Source organism: Pan troglodytes, chromosome 16, assembly GCF_028858775.2.
Source record: "Pan troglodytes isolate AG18354 chromosome 16, NHGRI_mPanTro3-v2.0_pri, whole genome shotgun sequence".
Lineage (NCBI taxonomy): Eukaryota > Metazoa > Chordata > Mammalia > Primates > Hominidae > Pan > Pan troglodytes.
The window spans coordinates 42,597,817-42,616,377 of NC_072414.2; the positions used below are offsets into that span (position 1 = coordinate 42,597,817).

Consider the following 18,561-nt stretch of genomic DNA (forward strand, 5'->3'; position numbering starts at 1 on the left):
ATTAACGTTGTGCTTGACTTCTCAATATCGCATCTACCTGAATGATCTACGCTAATCATGGTAATCCCATCCCCCTTGTCTGTAACCATTTTAGAGATAGGCAGGCTGAAGCCAACTCAAGCTAATGAAATGAAAGGACAGGTTCAAAAGGGAATTTCTATGAAAGGGACATTTTCCTCTAAAGAGAACCATCGATAAACAGTGTCTCTTTCCTCCTGTTGCTAATGACGGTCTTAGGATCATAAGGGAAACTTACAGAGCTGGCAGCCGGAAGAAAAAGAACAAGTGTCCTTAGCTATGAATTAACCAACCCTAAAGACCACTAGACCTAGCTCAATATTGTTATGTGAGTTAATAAATGCCCTTATTGTGTCCTAGGACAGTTTAGACTAGACTTCTAATACCTGCCACTAAAAAAATTCTAAAATACTTTTTCTTCCCATTAATTTGTATGTTTCTTCTGGAGTTCACTAACGCCTTTGTGTGGGGCTTAGGTTGGTAATAGTTTGACTTCTGAAAATATGCAATATTACTATAATTCAATATTGGTTTTAAAACACAAAATAACCAAAAGATAAATCTGTATACAATTCTTACCATCAATTTCATATGCATAAACTTCACCAAAAATCATCCAGTATGGGTGAAAAACTATATCTTTAGCAAGAGTCCAAGATGGTGCTTCATGAGGATAAAGTATTGCCTTTCTGGGAACACCAAAACTAAGTAATACAAGAGCCATAATCACTACAATGTAGAACATATTGGCCACCTGTTAAAAAATGAACACTGTTAAAATACAAGGAAGTTTAAACACTATGACAAATCTTTCTAAAAGCTTCTAATGTTCTAATAGACCAAAAAAATCCATTAAACACAAAAAATCTTTGAGATTCTTTTTGTTCCTAGTGATAGCTTTCAGAAGAATTTCATCACTATATAAATCTTAACATCTAGGAGATTATGTAAAAAAAAATCTATTAAGCTAAGCAAGTCATGGGCATCTTTATCTACATAATGAATTGTATCACCGGTTCAAACTGAAGTGTACCTATCTCTGTGGTACGTGAAGATTTTCAAGAAGTACAGAGACACAGACAGATTTAGGGAATCAATTTCCACAACTGCCCTTTCCTAAAGCTTCTCTGTTCTTATAATAGAAGCACAGACTCTCTCTTTTCCATGTTGCCTCTGGTAATTGTACTTTGCCCACTTCACACACAAAAAGAACACTTCCCACCCACCCTGAATCCATGGATGCCTTGTCCTGGGATATGAAAACTTCCTAGGAGCCAAACAAAACAATCTGAATTATTAGCATGGGTGTTGAAAAACTAAAAGATACCAATGTCTGGAAAACAAATACTTTTGTAAGTCATGTAGTTTGTAATTCTTTAATTTCAATAAAATTCAAAAAGGGCCTAATTGAGCTAAAACCTAGTAATTCATTGAAAAATTATTTTCATTGTTAAATTACAATGTACATTTTGACATAATTATTTAAGGATTCAAAGAATTAAGCAGAATGCTATAATAAAACTTCACCTCCCATCTACTTATTTAGGTATATAAGTTCTCCAGCCTGCACTACTTAACTGTCTAGCCTAGACAATATAAAAAAGTGAATATACAACCAGGAACAGTGACTCAAGCCTGTAATCCCAGCACTTCGGGAGGCCGAGGCAGGTGGATCACTTGAGGTCAGGAGTTCGAGACTAGCCTGGCCAACATGGTGAAACCCTGTGTCTACTAAAAATATAAAACTTAGCCGGGCGTGGCGGCACACTCCTGTAATCCCAGCTACTCAAGAGGCTGAGGCAGGAGAATCACTTGAACCCAGGAGGCGGAGGCTGCAGTGAGCCAAGATCACACCACTGCACTCCAGTCTGGGAGACAGAGCGAGACTCCATCTTAAAAAAAAAAAAAAAAAAGGGAATATACATATAAAAAAGTGAATGCTTTCTCACTCTAGCAATATGTAATATTCATTCATAAATAATCATCTAGCTGAGGAGAAAGGCCTCATGCAAAAGAGAATACATTTACAATAAATCTGTACATTAACCTACTGTAAACTTAAAATAATTGTAATGACAACTTAAAATAAATTATGACATTTTCATATATTTTTAACATGAATATACAGTGACAGCAGAAATGGAAAGTAAGATGTGAAAGGTAAAGGGGACAATAAGTAGTCAAGGCCGGATAAAGTAATTTTATAGGGGCTTAAGATTAGAAAGAAAAGTTGTATAGAGAGCTGCGAGTCTTAAAATGTCAATTCAAATGAAGAGATGAGACTTGATGCTTCATCTTTAAAATTCTGTTAGATGAACAAATAAATTTTCTTTTTAAATTAAGAGCTGGGTCTTTGCAACTTGCAGAGGCCTAACACGCTCCAAAATTCTTAATTGGGTGTTCTTATTTGCAAAATGGACAAATAATGCCTTCATTGAGCATTTGAGAACATTACTGAGAGAATGCATGCTTTCAAATAAACAAAATATTACAAAACAAAAAATATATTAAGATAAAAGATTTTAAAAGGCAAAAAAAGTATTAAAACATTATTCATGCTATTTGATATATTTTAGAATACAAATGCTTGTAATTAAAGGAAAAGCCAAGTCAAATATTCCAAATGAAACGCAAATCTGTATTGACGTAAACTAAAATTATTCAAGGTCTATGGTTGATGATTCATAGTCATCTTTACATTTCACACACCTTTTCACATAAAGCCTAAATGACAACCACTTTCCTTGTGCTTGATAGGAATTTAATTAATTAAAAATATGTGAGTATCAGCTTGCTCATAAAAATGAGGATTCTTAAAGTAAAATTTTACTGGGCACGGTGGCTCACGCCTGTAATCCCAGCACTTTGGGAGGCCGAGGCAGGCGGATCACAAGGTCAGGGGTGTGAGACCAGCCTGGCCAATATGGTGAAACCCTGTCTCCACTAAAAATACAAAAATTAGCCGGGCATGGTGGCGCACGCCTGTAGTCCCAGCTACTCGGGAGGCTGAGGCAGAAGAATCGCTTGAACCCAGGAGGTGGAGGTTGCAGTGAGCACAGATCGCGCCACTGAACTCCAGCCTGGGTGACACAGCGAGACTCCATCTTAAAAAATAAAATAAAATAAAGTAAAATTTTTAAAAATGAGGATTCTTATAATGCATACAGAATGAGTGTGAGAAGTTTAGCATTTACCATATAATTTTCATTAGTCTGCTATTAAAAGATGTATTAGGTTGATGCAAAAGTAATTGCAGTTTTTGCAATTACTTTTAATGGCAAAAACCGCAATTACTTTTGCACTAGCCTATAAAGTGTGAGGGAGGTTTCTTCTTTTTAATCTTTTATTGTCTTCAAGCTTTTCAAAGCTGTTTCCTCTGGTTAGAAACTCCCTACTCAGAAGAAAAATCCCACATATTTTCTTTTTTTTTTTTTTAATGATTATACTTTAAGTTCTAGGGTACAGAAATACCATTTGACCCAGCGATCCCATTACTGGGTATATACCCAAAGGATTATAAATCATGCTACTATAAAGACACATGCACACGTATGTTTACTGTGGCACTATTCACAATAGCAAACACTTGGAACCAACCCAAATGTCCATCAATGATAGACTGGATTAAGAAAATGTGGCACATATACACCATGGAATACTATGTAGCCATAAAAAAGGATGAGTTCATGTTCTTTGCAGGGACATGGATGCAGCTGGAAACCCATCATTCTGAGCAAACTATTGCAAGGACAGAAAACCAAACACCGCATGTTCTCACTCACAGGTGGGAACTGAACAACGAGAACACTTGGACACAGGGTAGGGAACATCACACACCGGGGCCTGTCATGGGGTAGGGGGCAGGGGGAGGGATAGCATTAGGATAAATACCTAATGTAAATGATGAGTTAATGGGTGCAGCAAACCAACATGGTGCATGTATACCTATGTAAATCCTACGTATTTTCTAAACTCCTTTGAAATGCCATAATCTTTGTGAAAGCCTTCATGACAGAATTGGTTACTAGCTCTTCTATCTTCACATAACAATTTATCATATTTTTCAATAGCTACCTATCTGTTCACATGTCTATATTTAGAGACTCAATTGTTGAGTTCCATGAGGATCTGGACCATGTCTTATTCATCTTTGTAGCCCCAGCTTAGTTTAACTCTTAACATGTAATAGATACACAATGACGAAATAATGAATGTTAGAACTAAAACAGTAACCATTATGAAACTTCCAAAGGGGATGTAAAGGGAAGCTGGCACTAGGGAAAACACACAATGACGGAACAAATGACTAGTTGACAAGGAGAAAGACATCCTAGCAGAGGGTGGTTCTAGAGAAGATCACAAATAAAGGCTTCTGTACTTCCTAACTCTTCCATTTACATGACCATTAAAGTAACTAGACACCACTGAGTCACTAAATAACCTGGTAAGCATAAGAGCTACAACACCTTTTTTGCATGCTAAAATGTTAGGCTAAAACCAATTCTTCCCAAAAAACCTTAACTGCCCTGTTTTTCCTTGAAATACCATAAGAATGCCAAAATGTGTGAATAATGAGTAATACTTTGATGTGAAAAACAGTACACCAGTTATTCTCAATTAAGGGGGGGGGAAGACACATTCTCTTGGAGGGAAACAGTGCAGCGTGAAAGTGCAAATATAATAATTTATATTTAGAAAACCAAAAAATCTTGTTTTCAAGATGCGAAGATAATCTTGTGAGCTTAGCAGGGTTACTCAAGAAATATTTAATTTAGAAGACTGATTTTTTTAAATTATTATACTTTAAGTTCTAGGGTACATGTGCACAATGTGCAGGTTTGTTACATATGTATACATGTGCCATGTTGGTGTGCTGCACTCATATACATTAGGTATATCTCCTAATGCTATCCCTCCCCCTGCCCCCCACCCCATGACAGGCCCCAGTGTGTGATGTTCCCCATTCCCCACCGTGTGTCCAAGTGTTCTCATTGTTCAACTCCCACCTATGTGTGAGAACATGCGGTGTTTGGTTTTCTGTCCTTGCAATAGTTTGCTCAGAATGATGGTTTCCAGCTTCATCCCTGTCCCTACAAAGGACATGAACTCATCCTTTTTTGTGGCTGCACAGTATTCCATGGTGTATATGTGCCGCATTTTCTTAATCCAGTCTATCATTGATGGACATTTGGGTTGGTTCCAAGAGAAGACTGATTTTCTAAGATTAAGGGAGTATAAGAAACTCTAAGAATAGCTTTTTATATTTATTAAAATGGAGCAACTATTTTAAAATAATTGAGAAACAGCATGTATTTTTAAAGCATATTTTGATAAAACTACTGTATATATTTATTTACGAGAAGTCTGAAACAAACACGTGTTCATACACATCTTGAGAGATGGAAGGATGTACGTTAAACTGTTAATAGTGAATGTCTCTGAATAGTGATTTGTCTGCATTTGCTGAAATTTCCTAGGATGAACAGGAATTTCAGAATAAGGAATAGCAATAGCTATATTACAAATTTTGCCTTTTTCACCACTGAAAACTAAAAGGAATTATGGCAAGGAGTAGACCCAATATATTTCAGATTCAGTGTATAAAAAAATTACACATTCAACTTGACATCTAGATTTTAAAAAATAAAACCTGCCACTCAGATAAGACTAAGGAAAAGAGCAAAATACTGGGCATACTGTATTAGGAAAAGATTAGGTATTTTGGGTTTAACTTTTAAAAAATAGCCTGGATCAAGCAGGGTGTGGTGGCTCACGCCTGTAATCCCAGCACTTTGGGAGGCCAAGGTGGGCAGATCATCTGAGGTCAGGAGTTTGAGACCAGCCTGACCAACATGGTGAAACCCTGTCTCTACTAAAAATACAAAATTAGCTGGGCATGGTGGCACATGCCTGTAATCCCAGCTCCTCGGGTGGCTGAGGCAGGAGAATCGCTGAACCTGAGAGGCAGAGGTTGCAGTGAGCCAAGATAGTGCCATTGCACTCCAGCCTGGGCGACAGAGCGAAACTCTGTCTCAAAAAAAAAAAAAAAGCCTGGATCAGTGAAGACAGGAAAAAGGAGTTACCTACAGACATAAACCATAGATGGTATAGCTAACATTATCTTGAAAAGCACTAAATGGGTATAGGGGATTGGGATTGAGCATGAGAAACTCTTAAGGAATGGCAGATGTGAAGTATGAGGCAAACAAACACAAAATAAAAGACATTCACTGGCTCAAATAAAACTATGTTAATAACATTTTTGTGATTTTTAAAAAAATCAATAAACCCATGAGTATTATCAAACATCTGTCAACTTACCATTTTTCCAATCATCATTACATAAGGTCCTGCCTGTTGATTTACAGCTAGAAAATCTAGCAAACGCACATACCAAAATATTATGTTAAGACAGTAAATTAATCTTCCAGCCACAAAAACATGATTATCATATGCATTTGCAAAGTTCCATTTTGCTCCAAATCTTAGTCCAAATCCAATGAAGAAAGAAATTATGGCAATTGTATCACTGATGTTGAAGTAATCATTAAACCATACTTTAATCTTCTGGTTTACTTTCCCAGCTTCAGACATAAAGATCTAAAGGTTTAACAACAACAAAAAAAAGTGTAATCAATTTATTCCTATTAAAACACATACAGCATTCAACTATAACATTACAGTAGAATTTCACATAGCTTTTATTTATTAACTTATTTATTTTGAGACAGAGTCTCGCTCTACTGCCCAGGGTGGGGTGCAGTGGCGCAATCTCGGCTCACTGCAACCTCCGTCTCCCAGGTTCAAGAGATTCATCCAACTAAGAAGCTGAAAATTCAGATTACAACCCAGTTCTCTAGACCTGGATTGTAAAATACTTTTCAAAAATTGTTTTATTTCAAATTAAGGCAGCACCTGGATATCCTGGTAGTAGCTGCCAAACCTGCCTTCTTTGTAGAAAGTAAATAACTCAATGGTTTAAGTAGCTGTATTTACCTAACTTATTTAAAACATATGCCTCTTCTCCTGAATATATGAATTTTAAGAATTATCTTTTGGAAGGAATGGTAACACATTCACAACTTCAAAATTCATGGTGTATCATAAATACTGCAAAGCATCCGTTTCACTCTTCTCCCTTAGCCAATTAATTACTCTTCCCACTAGAAGCAACCACTACTATTACTGTCTCATGAACACTTGCAGAGCTATTTTATGAATATACATATTTTAAAACGCTTTGCAATTTGCTTTTATCATTTAACAAATCAATTTCTTCAAACATGCTGATAAAACAACAGATTTAATAAACATATGGACCATAACACTCAGAGGAATTTAAAATGCAAAATAAGCTATTTAATAAGAAATTCCTTCTGGTTCGAGTTGGTGTTTGGAAAAGAAAAAAAAAGAAATTCTTATGATATCTAAGTGAGAGAGAAGTACAACACCTTCTAATTATTTTTGCAATTTCTTGTATTCTCTAAATTTAAGGTAGAGACATGAAATAATTCAGAGGTACTTATGCAAGTATGTTATAAAACAATATTCATGGCCAGGTGCGGTGGCTCACGCCTACAATCCTAGCACTTTGGGAGACCAAGGCGGGCGGATCATGAGGTCAGGAGTTCAAGACCAGCCTCACCAACATGGCGAAACCACATCTCTACTAAAAATACAAAAATTAGCCAGGCTTGGTGGCACGCACCTGTAATCCCAGCTACTAGTGAGGGTGAGGCAGGAGAATCACTTGAACCCGGGAGGCAGTGGTTGCAGTGAGCTGAGATTGTGCCACTGCACTCCAGCCTGGGTCACAGAGGGAGACTACGTCTCAAAACAAACAAACAAACAAACAAACAAACAAACAAACCCCAATATTCATGTAGCTACTACTTCAAAAACAAAGTATAAATATTAAGAAAAAGATTTTCTTCAAAATCAGGATATTAAAAAAGACCTATCTATTTTATTTTTATTTTGAGATAGAGTATCACTCTTTCGCCCAGGCTGGAGTGCAGTGGTGCAATCTCAGTTCACTGCAACCTCTGCCTCCTGGGTTCAAGTGATTCTCCTGCCTCAGTCTTCCAAGTAGCTGGGATTACAGGTGGCCGCCACCATGCCCAGCTAATTTTTATATTTTTAGTAGAGATGGGGTTTCACCCTGTTGGCCAGACTGGTCTCGAACTCCTGACCTCGAGTGATCTGCCCGCCTCAGCCTCCTAAGGTGCTGCCATTACAGGCATGAGCCACCGCGCCTGGCCTAAAGACCTATTTATAACTTACCTACCTAATTGGCTAAATCAGGTAGGTAAACTAAAAGTCATTTAGCTAAGTATATTTAATACTTTTTGAAGAGTGACAGAGAGCAAAAATGTGAATGTTCAGGAAATAAAACAAACAAAATATAGGTTACATTTTTATAGGCTACATTTCTAACACAAATCATTTTATCTGTAATGGCAACAAAGTATACAGCATACTCACTAATCTCTATTCTTTTGCCATTATTTTGGGAACAGCAAAATTACACAGGTTCTACACTTCTACAATGTCATCATACACACACACACACACCTACGTATACACCCAAAACAAAACAAAACAGAAAATCTTCCATGTATACAGTAAATTATTGGTAGAAAAAAACTAAAGACATACCTCACGGACTTTCTCAATGGCATAAGTAAAAATATAAGCAATAACAATCCATTCTTGAACTGAAGGTAACTGTTCCATTTGTACAAGAACCACAAATGTATAAAGCATCAGAAATCCTAAATATGCCAACTAATGAAAAAGTAAAGGTTACATAAATAACATTGGTTACAAAATAAATCTTTTAATTATGAACATCTTCAAACACACACAAAAACAGACATTAAATGAACCTTTGTAAATTATCTCCTAGTTTCCTTTATTAAAACAATTTTAGAAATATCTCTTCTTCAGCACAGACATTGCATTTATTGGCGTATAAATGGTCCCCAGAGTATAAACGTGTTATTCTACAACTCTTGTCAACCTTTAGAACGTCCCACAGAAGGGATTTTACAATCAGGTTTATGTTCTCAGCATATGCCACACAATTCTGCTTAACTCATACCTACAGTATCATAATATATTAAAATTACTGCAGAATTTCACCACCATAATCATCAAGGAACACATGTTTCCTGCCTCCTTCCTCCCCAAACCAAACAGTATTCCTAAAAAAGACAACTGGGGCACGCCGCGGTGGCTCACGCCTGTAATCCCAGAACTTTGGGAAGCCAATGCAGGCAGATCATCTGAGGTCAGGGGTTCGAAACTAGCCTGGCCAACAGGGTGAAACTCCATCTCTACTGAAAAAAAAAAAAAAAAAATTAGCCAGACGTGGTGATGCATGCCTGCAATTCCAGCCACTCGGGAGGCTGAGGCACAAGAATTGCTTGAACCTGGGAGGTGCAGGTTGCAGTGAGCTGAGATCATGCCATTGTACTCTAGCCTGGGCAACAGAGCAAGACTCTGTCAAAAAAAAAAAAAAAAAGAAAGAAAGAAAGAAAGAAAAGAAAAGAAAAAAAGACAAGACAAGACAGACAGACAACTGGTATTTTCTTAGCTCCCAGTCACTAAAGTTGAACCCCAAAAAGTGGAAAAAATGTGAAGTGGCTTTGCCCCAGGTAAGGAAACAGCCCACCTTTGATACTCTTTACAAAACAGGTTACAGAGAGGTGCTAAAGTTTATGTATAAATACATGTGAGTATTTATTTCATTTCAGAGGAAAACCCACACTTATTGACCCTTGAAAAATTATGGGTAAGAATCCTCTCATCTGTCTTGTCTCCACCAGTCCTAGAATAAGTCACATCCTTTATTTGATTATCTGTGGCAGGCTAGGGAGTAAACTGCAGTAAAGAAAGAAAAGAGAAATTCCTGTAGTCACCCATGTTGGCTATTTTAACGCAGCCATTCACTTGAATGCAAATGTAAGCAAACTGCCCTATTTTCATCAGTGGAGACAGAATTTGGAGATTAGATCAGATAACTGATATTTGCAATTTCAGCCTCTGAATAGGAAGGAACAAGAACATTTTCATATAGAGATGTAAGGAAATGTTAGTCTCAGGTTAATGGTCACATGTGTGGGTGAAAAAGCAATCACCAAAGAAACAAATTCTTGTTGATGAAAATGAAAAAATCTCCACAACAACAAAGTTAAAAAACATCTTCGTTAAGGGTTTTCCTATGACGGGGAGTTAAGAACTCATTTACTCAGTCCCTGGTTAAAAGTAGGGGCTAATCTCATTTGCTGTATCACCTGTTCCTTCAGGTTGGTCCATTGCTAGGGAAAGTAGCACCAGCAAGACAGCCAACTAATATTTCCTAGTGCTCATTCTCCACACAAAACAACCAAAACAACACATAAACACCTACATTTCAACCAAAATAACAGGTGAGTCCATCCCTGTATGGACATATGCTCTTTAACCTGCTAGTAAAATCAATTTTTCCATAAAGCAAGAGAAAAGCCAATTATATGGAAGGTAATCAAGCATACACTTTAATACAATTAAAGAAATAAGCCACAGATAAATAAAACCATATAAACAATCTGGATTACTTTTTATCATCATCAATTAACACTGCAAACAGGTTTATTTCTAGACTTTTATGTATCATCTGCAAAATCCTAAAGCACAAAAAATTATAACTGTGTATCAGAATCTCTTTTGGTCCATCTTTTATCATTATTTTTACTAGTTGATTAGTATTTGCTACCAACTTACAAAGGCCAATGGTATCGTATATTAGTTAAGTACATTTTTGGTTCCAATTAGAACTAAAATTTGTTAGTGTTTATCACTCTAGATGATGACAATTTAAATGAAACTAAGGCAAATGTATCACTCTTTTAAATGTGAAATGCCTTTTCAGTGATCTAAGTTATATCAACATTAGTATGGATTCCGAACCAATGGTCCCCCAAAGCCTAACTCTTAAAAACATTATGCTTGTGTAATTTAAAAACATACCGTGTTAAACCAGAATTTTACAATTGGTGCATGATAAAAGGCATAAAACTTTCGCGTGATTGGAAGCTTTTTTGATTTCATTTGTATCTCCATCTCATTCTTTCCTTCATTACTATCCAAAATCCGTACTTCTTTAAACACTTCCTAAAATAAAAAAAGAAAAATTCTTTTGTACAATTATTCAGAACAAACTTATATTTACTTTAAAATGTTTTCCTGCTTACCATGGGGATCTCTTCTGTTATGTTCTGAAAGTTGTTTTCGCTGTCATCCATTGTCATCTGATGAGCATCTTGAGATTGTGGGATATGGGACATTTCAGCCTTAGTTTTATATTCTAACAGTAATATGGCAGGTGGAACTAAAATGCTTAGTATGACCTAAATTTTTAGAAACATAATTTTGCATTTAAAAATTAATGACCTTCAAGAATATAATAAAAACAAAACAAAGAATAAAAACAATAAAAGATTTTAAATATCTTGTGATTAGCCATTTTGCCCCTAGCAGTAGAGGGAAAAAAAACAACAAATTGATTTTTTACTTATATATTGTATTTAAAGAGGCCCAAGTTTAACTGTTTTAAAGAGTAACAAAACATTTGATTATTATGATAATAAGGGTATAGGATAGATTTAATAATTATTATAGACTTGTCCTTTAAATAAAATCAGATTACAATTTGTTCAAAAAATACATTTTGTTTAAACAAAATTCAAGCCTTATAAAGGTGCTATGTCCTTAATTTTATCCTAAATCTCTTTGCAAGTGTTCCATGTCATAATGTGATTACTCAGCTTGTGCCTCTATAAACAAAAAGGTTTATTTCTAAAATTTTACTTATTACTTGCAAAATCCCAAAGCATGAAGAAATTGTAATTGTGTAACAGGTTTTCTGTTGGTTATTCAGTGGCCTATGGTTAAACTATTTGCCTGATTTCTGACTCCTACATTTCTGCACCTTATTTTAAAAGATATAAGATAACAAAAAGCAAAGTTCAAAGCAGTATCTATCACCATGACAAAACCAAAGGTACATGCCATTTTACCCAAATTTTTAATCATAAAAACAGGCCACATGGATATACTTATCTATAATGGGTATATCAATATACTCATCCAATATACTTTAAGTAACTTAAAAGTAACAGATTATTAAATTAGTAGATAGGTCTTGAATTTCAGAATTTGGGAATCATCTTTTCATAAAGTAGTAACTTTTTTCAAGGCTGCTAGGGGCCATAATCTCCAATATTTGCCATTTGTTCCCCTTCTAGCTCAAAGAGAGGCCATAATCATTATAGACACCTGAAAAGGATTCAAAAGTTAAGAAGAGGAAAAAAGAAGCCCATTATACCACTTGGGATGAAATGCCAATCATCCATCTTGCTCCCTCTTTACCCCCCACCATTACACTCACACATCAAGGCATTTTACTACACATTTAGACTAATTCTTCTGTTCTTTTTATCTAATCACATGCTTTATATGAAATTATTTCTAAAGTATACCTTGTACCAGGAATTTTTCCTCATATTCAGCCTTCCCATCCACATATCAGATAACAACATTTGTGTACAGGTGTGAGCTACAAAAGGTCTAAGTCTTGAAGAAACTGCTAACTTAAGGCAGGTTGAATTACTCCAGTTCTTCAGTTCATAAGTGAGCAATTTCATAGCCATGGTTTCATCTTGTCTGAAGGACTGTTCTAATAATTCAACAGCCAACTGACCAAAATCACTATAAAAAGATAAAAGCCAAAATATACTCAGATTAACAAACTGCAATTTTAAACCACTATTCTTATATACATTAATACTTTCTACTTTTTAATATTCTCACACACACTTACAGAATTATGAGGCATTAAAACCATAACTCTGTTTTCAGACATCTACATCTATGTGGAAATCACAAAATATTAAAATATGTCGCATTATGTACAAGATTGAGAAGGTGAATCCAGAGCACTTTCTCCCGGTCCTAGAAATCAAACTATAATCTCAAAGGGAATCAAAACTCACAATGCTACAATGCTCTGTTCAAAAAAGTTTATGTAGTATTTCAAACACAGAAAACAGTTGGTACCTGGTAGAGAGGAAGAACAATGTGACTAGGGACTAACCTAATTATGAAAAACATCTGAATCTTGAAGTCCCACTAAGTAACCATAGGACCCCTGTTAAGAGTTATTTTCAGTAACAATTATCACTGCCCTCTAAATACCCCACTTGGGGAGCCGGAGGTCTTAGTATATATTAGAAAACTTCTACAAACTACTTTTCCAGTTTAATATTCCAACACTGCCCCTCTAAGTAAATTGTAAACTTTTATGAACTATGTCGTTACTCTATGTATGTAGTTCTAGCTTCTGAAGTGCCTTCCCAGTTGAATTCAGTCTATTTTCTTATAACACAGCTCCAACTTCACTTCCACCCTTTCCTTACCAATTCAAATGGAACTTTCTAATCCAATTGCTACTATTTGCAAAAATTAAAATGAATTCTGGCATTTCTTCTTTGTTTCGAGACAGGGTCTATTGCTGTCACCTAGGCTGGAGTGCAATGGCATGATCACAGCTCACTGCAGCCTCAACCTCCCAGGCTCAAGTGATCCTTCCACCTCAGCCTCCTGAGTAGCTGGGACCACAGACAAGTACCACCACACCCAGTTAATTTTTAAATTTCATGTAGAGACGGGGTCTGCCTATGTTGCCCAGGCTGCATTTCTTCTTTCTTGCTGAGATATTTAATTCTTGAGTTGCAAATATAATAACCTCTTTTTCATAGAGGCAGAAAGTTTCTTTTAATTAAAAAAATATATACTTATATAATTTTCTGTCAATTGTACCAATAAGATTATACATATAAATACATCACTATTAAGTATGTGGCACTGTAACAGCCACTCAAACAATACCTACTTTGAATTTTTAAAATGTTTTCAAATGATAAAATACCACTTACTTGGAATACTGTTTTAGTTCTTCTGAAGTATCATCTACCAGGTCACTCTGCTTTGCTTCATATGCCATTGAACGATAGATCTTACAGGCAACTAATGCTTTAGCCATTGATTCTTCACCATGTTGCCATAAAAAACGGGCCATGACCTGCCTCTTCATAAGGCAAGCCCAAATTAAAAGTTCATTAAGTGGATAAGGAAAGCGCTTGGTTTCTGGATCATCAATGTCTACAATTTCATCTTTGGTTCTTTTCTTCTTTCCTTCTTCCATAACTGTATCAATCTTCCAGGGAAAATAAAGTTATAAAGCTCATTATAATAAGGCCATATGAAATTTATGTCAGTGAAAATTTTAGTAAAATATCTTTACATTATTCAGCTCCATAAAACTGTACAATAGCATAAATTTTATAAACTTGATTTTTATTATAGCTCATAATTCATTTTATGAAAATGCTGTTTCAACAAAAATGTCTTTGCAATAAACATTTTCCAAAATTTAAGGGCCTAAATATTTCAACTAATATTCTAATAGAACATAATTTTAATAAAGGGTTAGATAACATTTTTGTTATACATGTTCTTAATCAAGTAAAACTGGAATGAAAGGAGTCAGGTAAACATTTATTAAAACATTTTAATTTGGTTATTATCATACCTAAATATGAAAATGTACGCTGGGCGCAGTGGCCCACGCCTGTAATCCCAGCAGTTTGGGAGGCTGAGGAGGATGGATCACGAGGTCAAGAGATCGAGACCATACTGGCCAACATGGTGAAACCCCGTCTCTACTAAAAATACAAAAAATTAGCCAGTGTAGTGCTGGGTGCCTGTAGTCTCAGCTACTCGGGAGGCTGAGGCAGGAGAATCACTCGAACCTGGGAGGTGGAGGTTGCAAGTGAGCCAAAATTGTGCCACTACACTCCAGCCTGGTGACAGAGCAAGACTCCTGTCTCAAAAAAAAAAAAAAAAAAAAAAAAGGAACAGAATCATTAACTTATAATTAATATCTCTGTGTATAAGAAAATGACAATTCTAAGACATATCCAAAAACGAAAGGTAATTCTTACTAAATCAATTAGTTTTTTTAATTTAATAATACTAAGTAATTTAGAAAGAAGAAAATAAAAACCCAGAAAGAATAATATTTAAATAAATTTACCTTTGGTCGGTAGGGCTGTGCTGTCTTAATGAAATGGTTATGCCTCATTTTTTCCTTTTTATCTGCCCTATTGCCAAAAGATTCATGACTCTTTCGCAACTGAGGAGTGCTGCTGGAGGTATTTCGGCCAGACCTCTGAAAATGAGATCTTATTAGCTTTTATAGATTTAAACATGCTGACATGTTATAAAAATTCAAGAATCAATTTATATATGTGTGCAAATGTGTTTGTGTATACACACAAAATATGACTGATTTAGGATTTTGACGACATAATATTTCTAATTGCTCTTAGTTGAAAATGTTCAACTTTATGACAGTGTTACTTTCTCCGTTCTAATGTTAATTCTTAACAATTAAAGTGCATGCGTTAATATTAAAGCATATATATAGATTGCCCCACAAATTTTACATACCCGATTATTTCCACCAAGACTATTATATATTAATCGAAAACGTTTCCTAGTATAGGTGCATCTGTAGGTTCCTCCCATGAGATATTCAATAACAAGTCCTATATCAATCAGAGTGATCTTATATCCTGGAGGAAGATTTCCCTAGAAACAAAACATTTGTTTTAAATAGATCAGATAGCACTTCTCAATATTGCCATGCCCTGCCTAGGAACAGGCCTACTCTCCAAAATGACAAATGTTTACTTCTTATAAGAAGCAAGGGCCAGGTGCAGTGGCTCACGCCTGTAATCCCAACATTTTGGGAGGCCAAGGCGGGTGGATCACCTGAGGTCGAGTTTGAGATCAGCCTGACCAACATGATGAAACCCCTTCTCTACTAAAAATACAAAAAAATTAGCCAGGCAAGCTAGTACATGCCTGTAGTCCCAGCTACTCAAGAGGCTGAGGCAGGAGAATTGCTTGAACTTGGGAGGCGGAAGTTGCAGTGAGCCAAGATCGTGCCACTGCACTCCAGCCTGGGAGACAGAGCAAGACTTGGTCTCAAAAAAAAAAAAAAAAAAAAAAAAGAAGCAGCAAGGGTTGCCAGCAGCTAAGCTATCTTTACAGAAGGAAATGCTTGTTTCTCTATTTCCTCTGTAAAAATATGGGATTCTAAAGTTCTGAGGTCTCAAAGGTGTGCCCTGAGACACGAGTATGACCTAAAGCAGGAAGATAACAATTTCATCTCTTCATTGCCCCAATACTTCACACATGAGACAAAGCAGGCTGGGCGCTGTGGCTCAGGCCTGTAATCCCAGCACTTTGGGAAGCCGAGGCAGGCAGATCACCTGAGGTCGGGAGTTCGAGACCAGCCTGGCCAACATGGAGAAACCCCATCTCTACTTAAAAAATATAAAATTAGACGGGCATGGTGGCAGGCACCTGTAATCCCAGCTACCTGGGAGGCTGAGGTAGGAAAATGGCAGGAGGCAGAGGTTGCAGTGAGCCGAGATAGTGCCACCGCATTCCAGCCTGAGCGACAAGAGCGAGACTTTGTCTCAAAAAAAAAAAAAAAAAAAAAGACAGTGGAAATGCTAATCAGCCAAATATTCCATTTTCATTGTGATACATACAAAAAATTGCATTTTTCTGGAAAAATAATGCTGTATTATGTTTCCAGACTGGCCCAGAAATACATGTTAAGTATTTTTTTAACCAAAATTATACTGGTGATATTATAGGTTTTTATAGTGTTGTCCAGGAATTAACTACCGCTTGCAACATTGTTTAAAGATAAGACTTCATTTTCCCATGGCAATTTACAAATGCACTTTTGGAACATACACCGTTTGTGAGTTTGGAAAGATTGCCTGTTTTAAAATTTAAAAACTGGTTAATTTTATTAAATAATCTTAAAGGGATTTAATCATCAGATAATTTGTATTTTTTAACTAATTCTGCCCTCCTACCATCACCATTTTTTTATTTCCCTGATTATGTCATGAACTTGTTTTTTTAATGTCTGTATTTTTACTATCTTGGTTTCACTGGGCATGGTGGCTCACCTGAGGTCAGGAGTTTGAGACTATCCTAGCCAACATGGAGAATCCCCATCTCTACTAAAAATACAAAAATTAGCTGGGTGTGGTGGAGGGCACCTGTAATCCCAGCTACTCAGAAGGCTGAGGCAGAAGAATCGCTTGAACCCAGGATGTGGAAGTTGCAGTGAGCCAAGTTCACACCATTGCACTCTAGCATGGGCAACAAAGGCGAAACTCCGTTTCAAAAAAATATATATATATATTGGTTTCATCTGTGAAATTTCTAATTTCTAGATAACTATATCCTTTAAATCTCTAATTTGAAAATAAATCAAAATACCTATTTCCATCTTGAATACAAGATTTTTGGTTTTAACTCAAGCAATCTCAAAATATGCAGAATGATTGAGAATGTCACCTATGATATTCTTCAATATTATTTATTAAAAACCACAAATGCCATTATATGAACCCACTTGAAGAAGAAATATTTAAATTAGGTAAAATAATGTGAATTATCTAACAAATGTCATGACGATCAAGTTCTCAAACTATACTAAGTCATAAAACTCAAGTTACCAATTTGAATAAAAATATTCAATTACTACCTTTATTTCAAGATTTATCACTTATAGAAATAAAAAAATAGGGCTTATTATTATAGCCACTGATGTAACAACAATGTATACAAATTCTCACATTTGTTTCCAAAATTTTAACTACCATAATTCTTTCTTAGAAACATGGTCTTAAGGTCTCCCCCATTACTTAAGATTTCTAGGGGAAGGAGGGGGAATTTTAATTATTTAAAAAGACCAAATCAAATTGACGTGAAATGACCAGAATAGGCAAATCATTAGATTAATAGTTACCATAGGTCGGGGACAGAAGTGGAGAGTACAGAAGGAGAAGAAATGAGAAGTGACTGCTAAAGGGTACAGGGTAACTTTTCGAAGTATTATAAATGCTCTAAAGTTAGACTGTGGCAATAGTTGCACAACTCTGTGAATATAGTAAAGTCAAAAAATGTATGCTTTTTTTTTTTAGACAAAGGGTCTTGCTCTGTTGTCCAGGCTGGAGTGCAATGGCACAATCTCAGCTTGCTGCAACCTCCGCTTCCCAGGTCCAAGCAATTCTTCTGCCTCAGCCTCCTAAGTAGCTGGGACTACAGGCACATGCCACCACACCTGGCAAATTTTTGTATTTTTAGTAGAGACAGGGTTTCACTATTTGGGCTAGGCTGTTCTTGAACTATTGACCTGAAGCCACTGGGTCTGGCCAATATACACTTTAAATGAATGAATTTTGTAATTTGTGAAATGTATTTCAATAAAGCTATAAAGAAAAGCACATGCAGGCTGGGCCATTGTAATGGCTCATGCCTGTAATCCCAGCAATTTGGGAGGCGAGGTGGGTGGATCACCTGAGGTCAGGGGTTTGAGGCCAGCCTGGCCAACATGATGAAACC

The 18,561-nt window shown here is 36.1% G+C and overlaps 1 protein-coding gene across 25 annotated transcripts in view; it reads right to left on the minus strand.

Moving 5' to 3' along the window:
• Positions 1-18,561, minus strand: part of TRPM7 (transient receptor potential cation channel subfamily M member 7) — a 126,012-nt gene that overhangs the window by 38,142 nt on the left and 69,309 nt on the right. For all 25 annotated transcript variants that reach the window (XR_010151684.1, XR_010151681.1, XR_010151685.1 and 22 more), the window contains 9 exons: positions 15,574-15,714; positions 15,158-15,292; positions 13,998-14,278; positions 12,543-12,771; positions 11,256-11,411; positions 11,032-11,175; positions 8,677-8,805; positions 6,340-6,618; positions 598-772 (listed from right to left, as the gene is read on the minus strand). Coding sequence is in view for 17 of the 25 variants with exons in the window: in XM_063794943.1 (XP_063651013.1) it covers positions 598-772; positions 6,340-6,618; positions 8,677-8,805; positions 11,032-11,175; positions 11,256-11,411; positions 12,543-12,771; positions 13,998-14,278; positions 15,158-15,292; positions 15,574-15,714 (1,669 nt within the window). In the remaining 8 variants the exon portion in view is untranslated. The remainder of the gene's footprint in view (positions 1-597; positions 773-6,339; positions 6,619-8,676; positions 8,806-11,031; positions 11,176-11,255; positions 11,412-12,542; positions 12,772-13,997; positions 14,279-15,157; positions 15,293-15,573; positions 15,715-18,561) is intronic.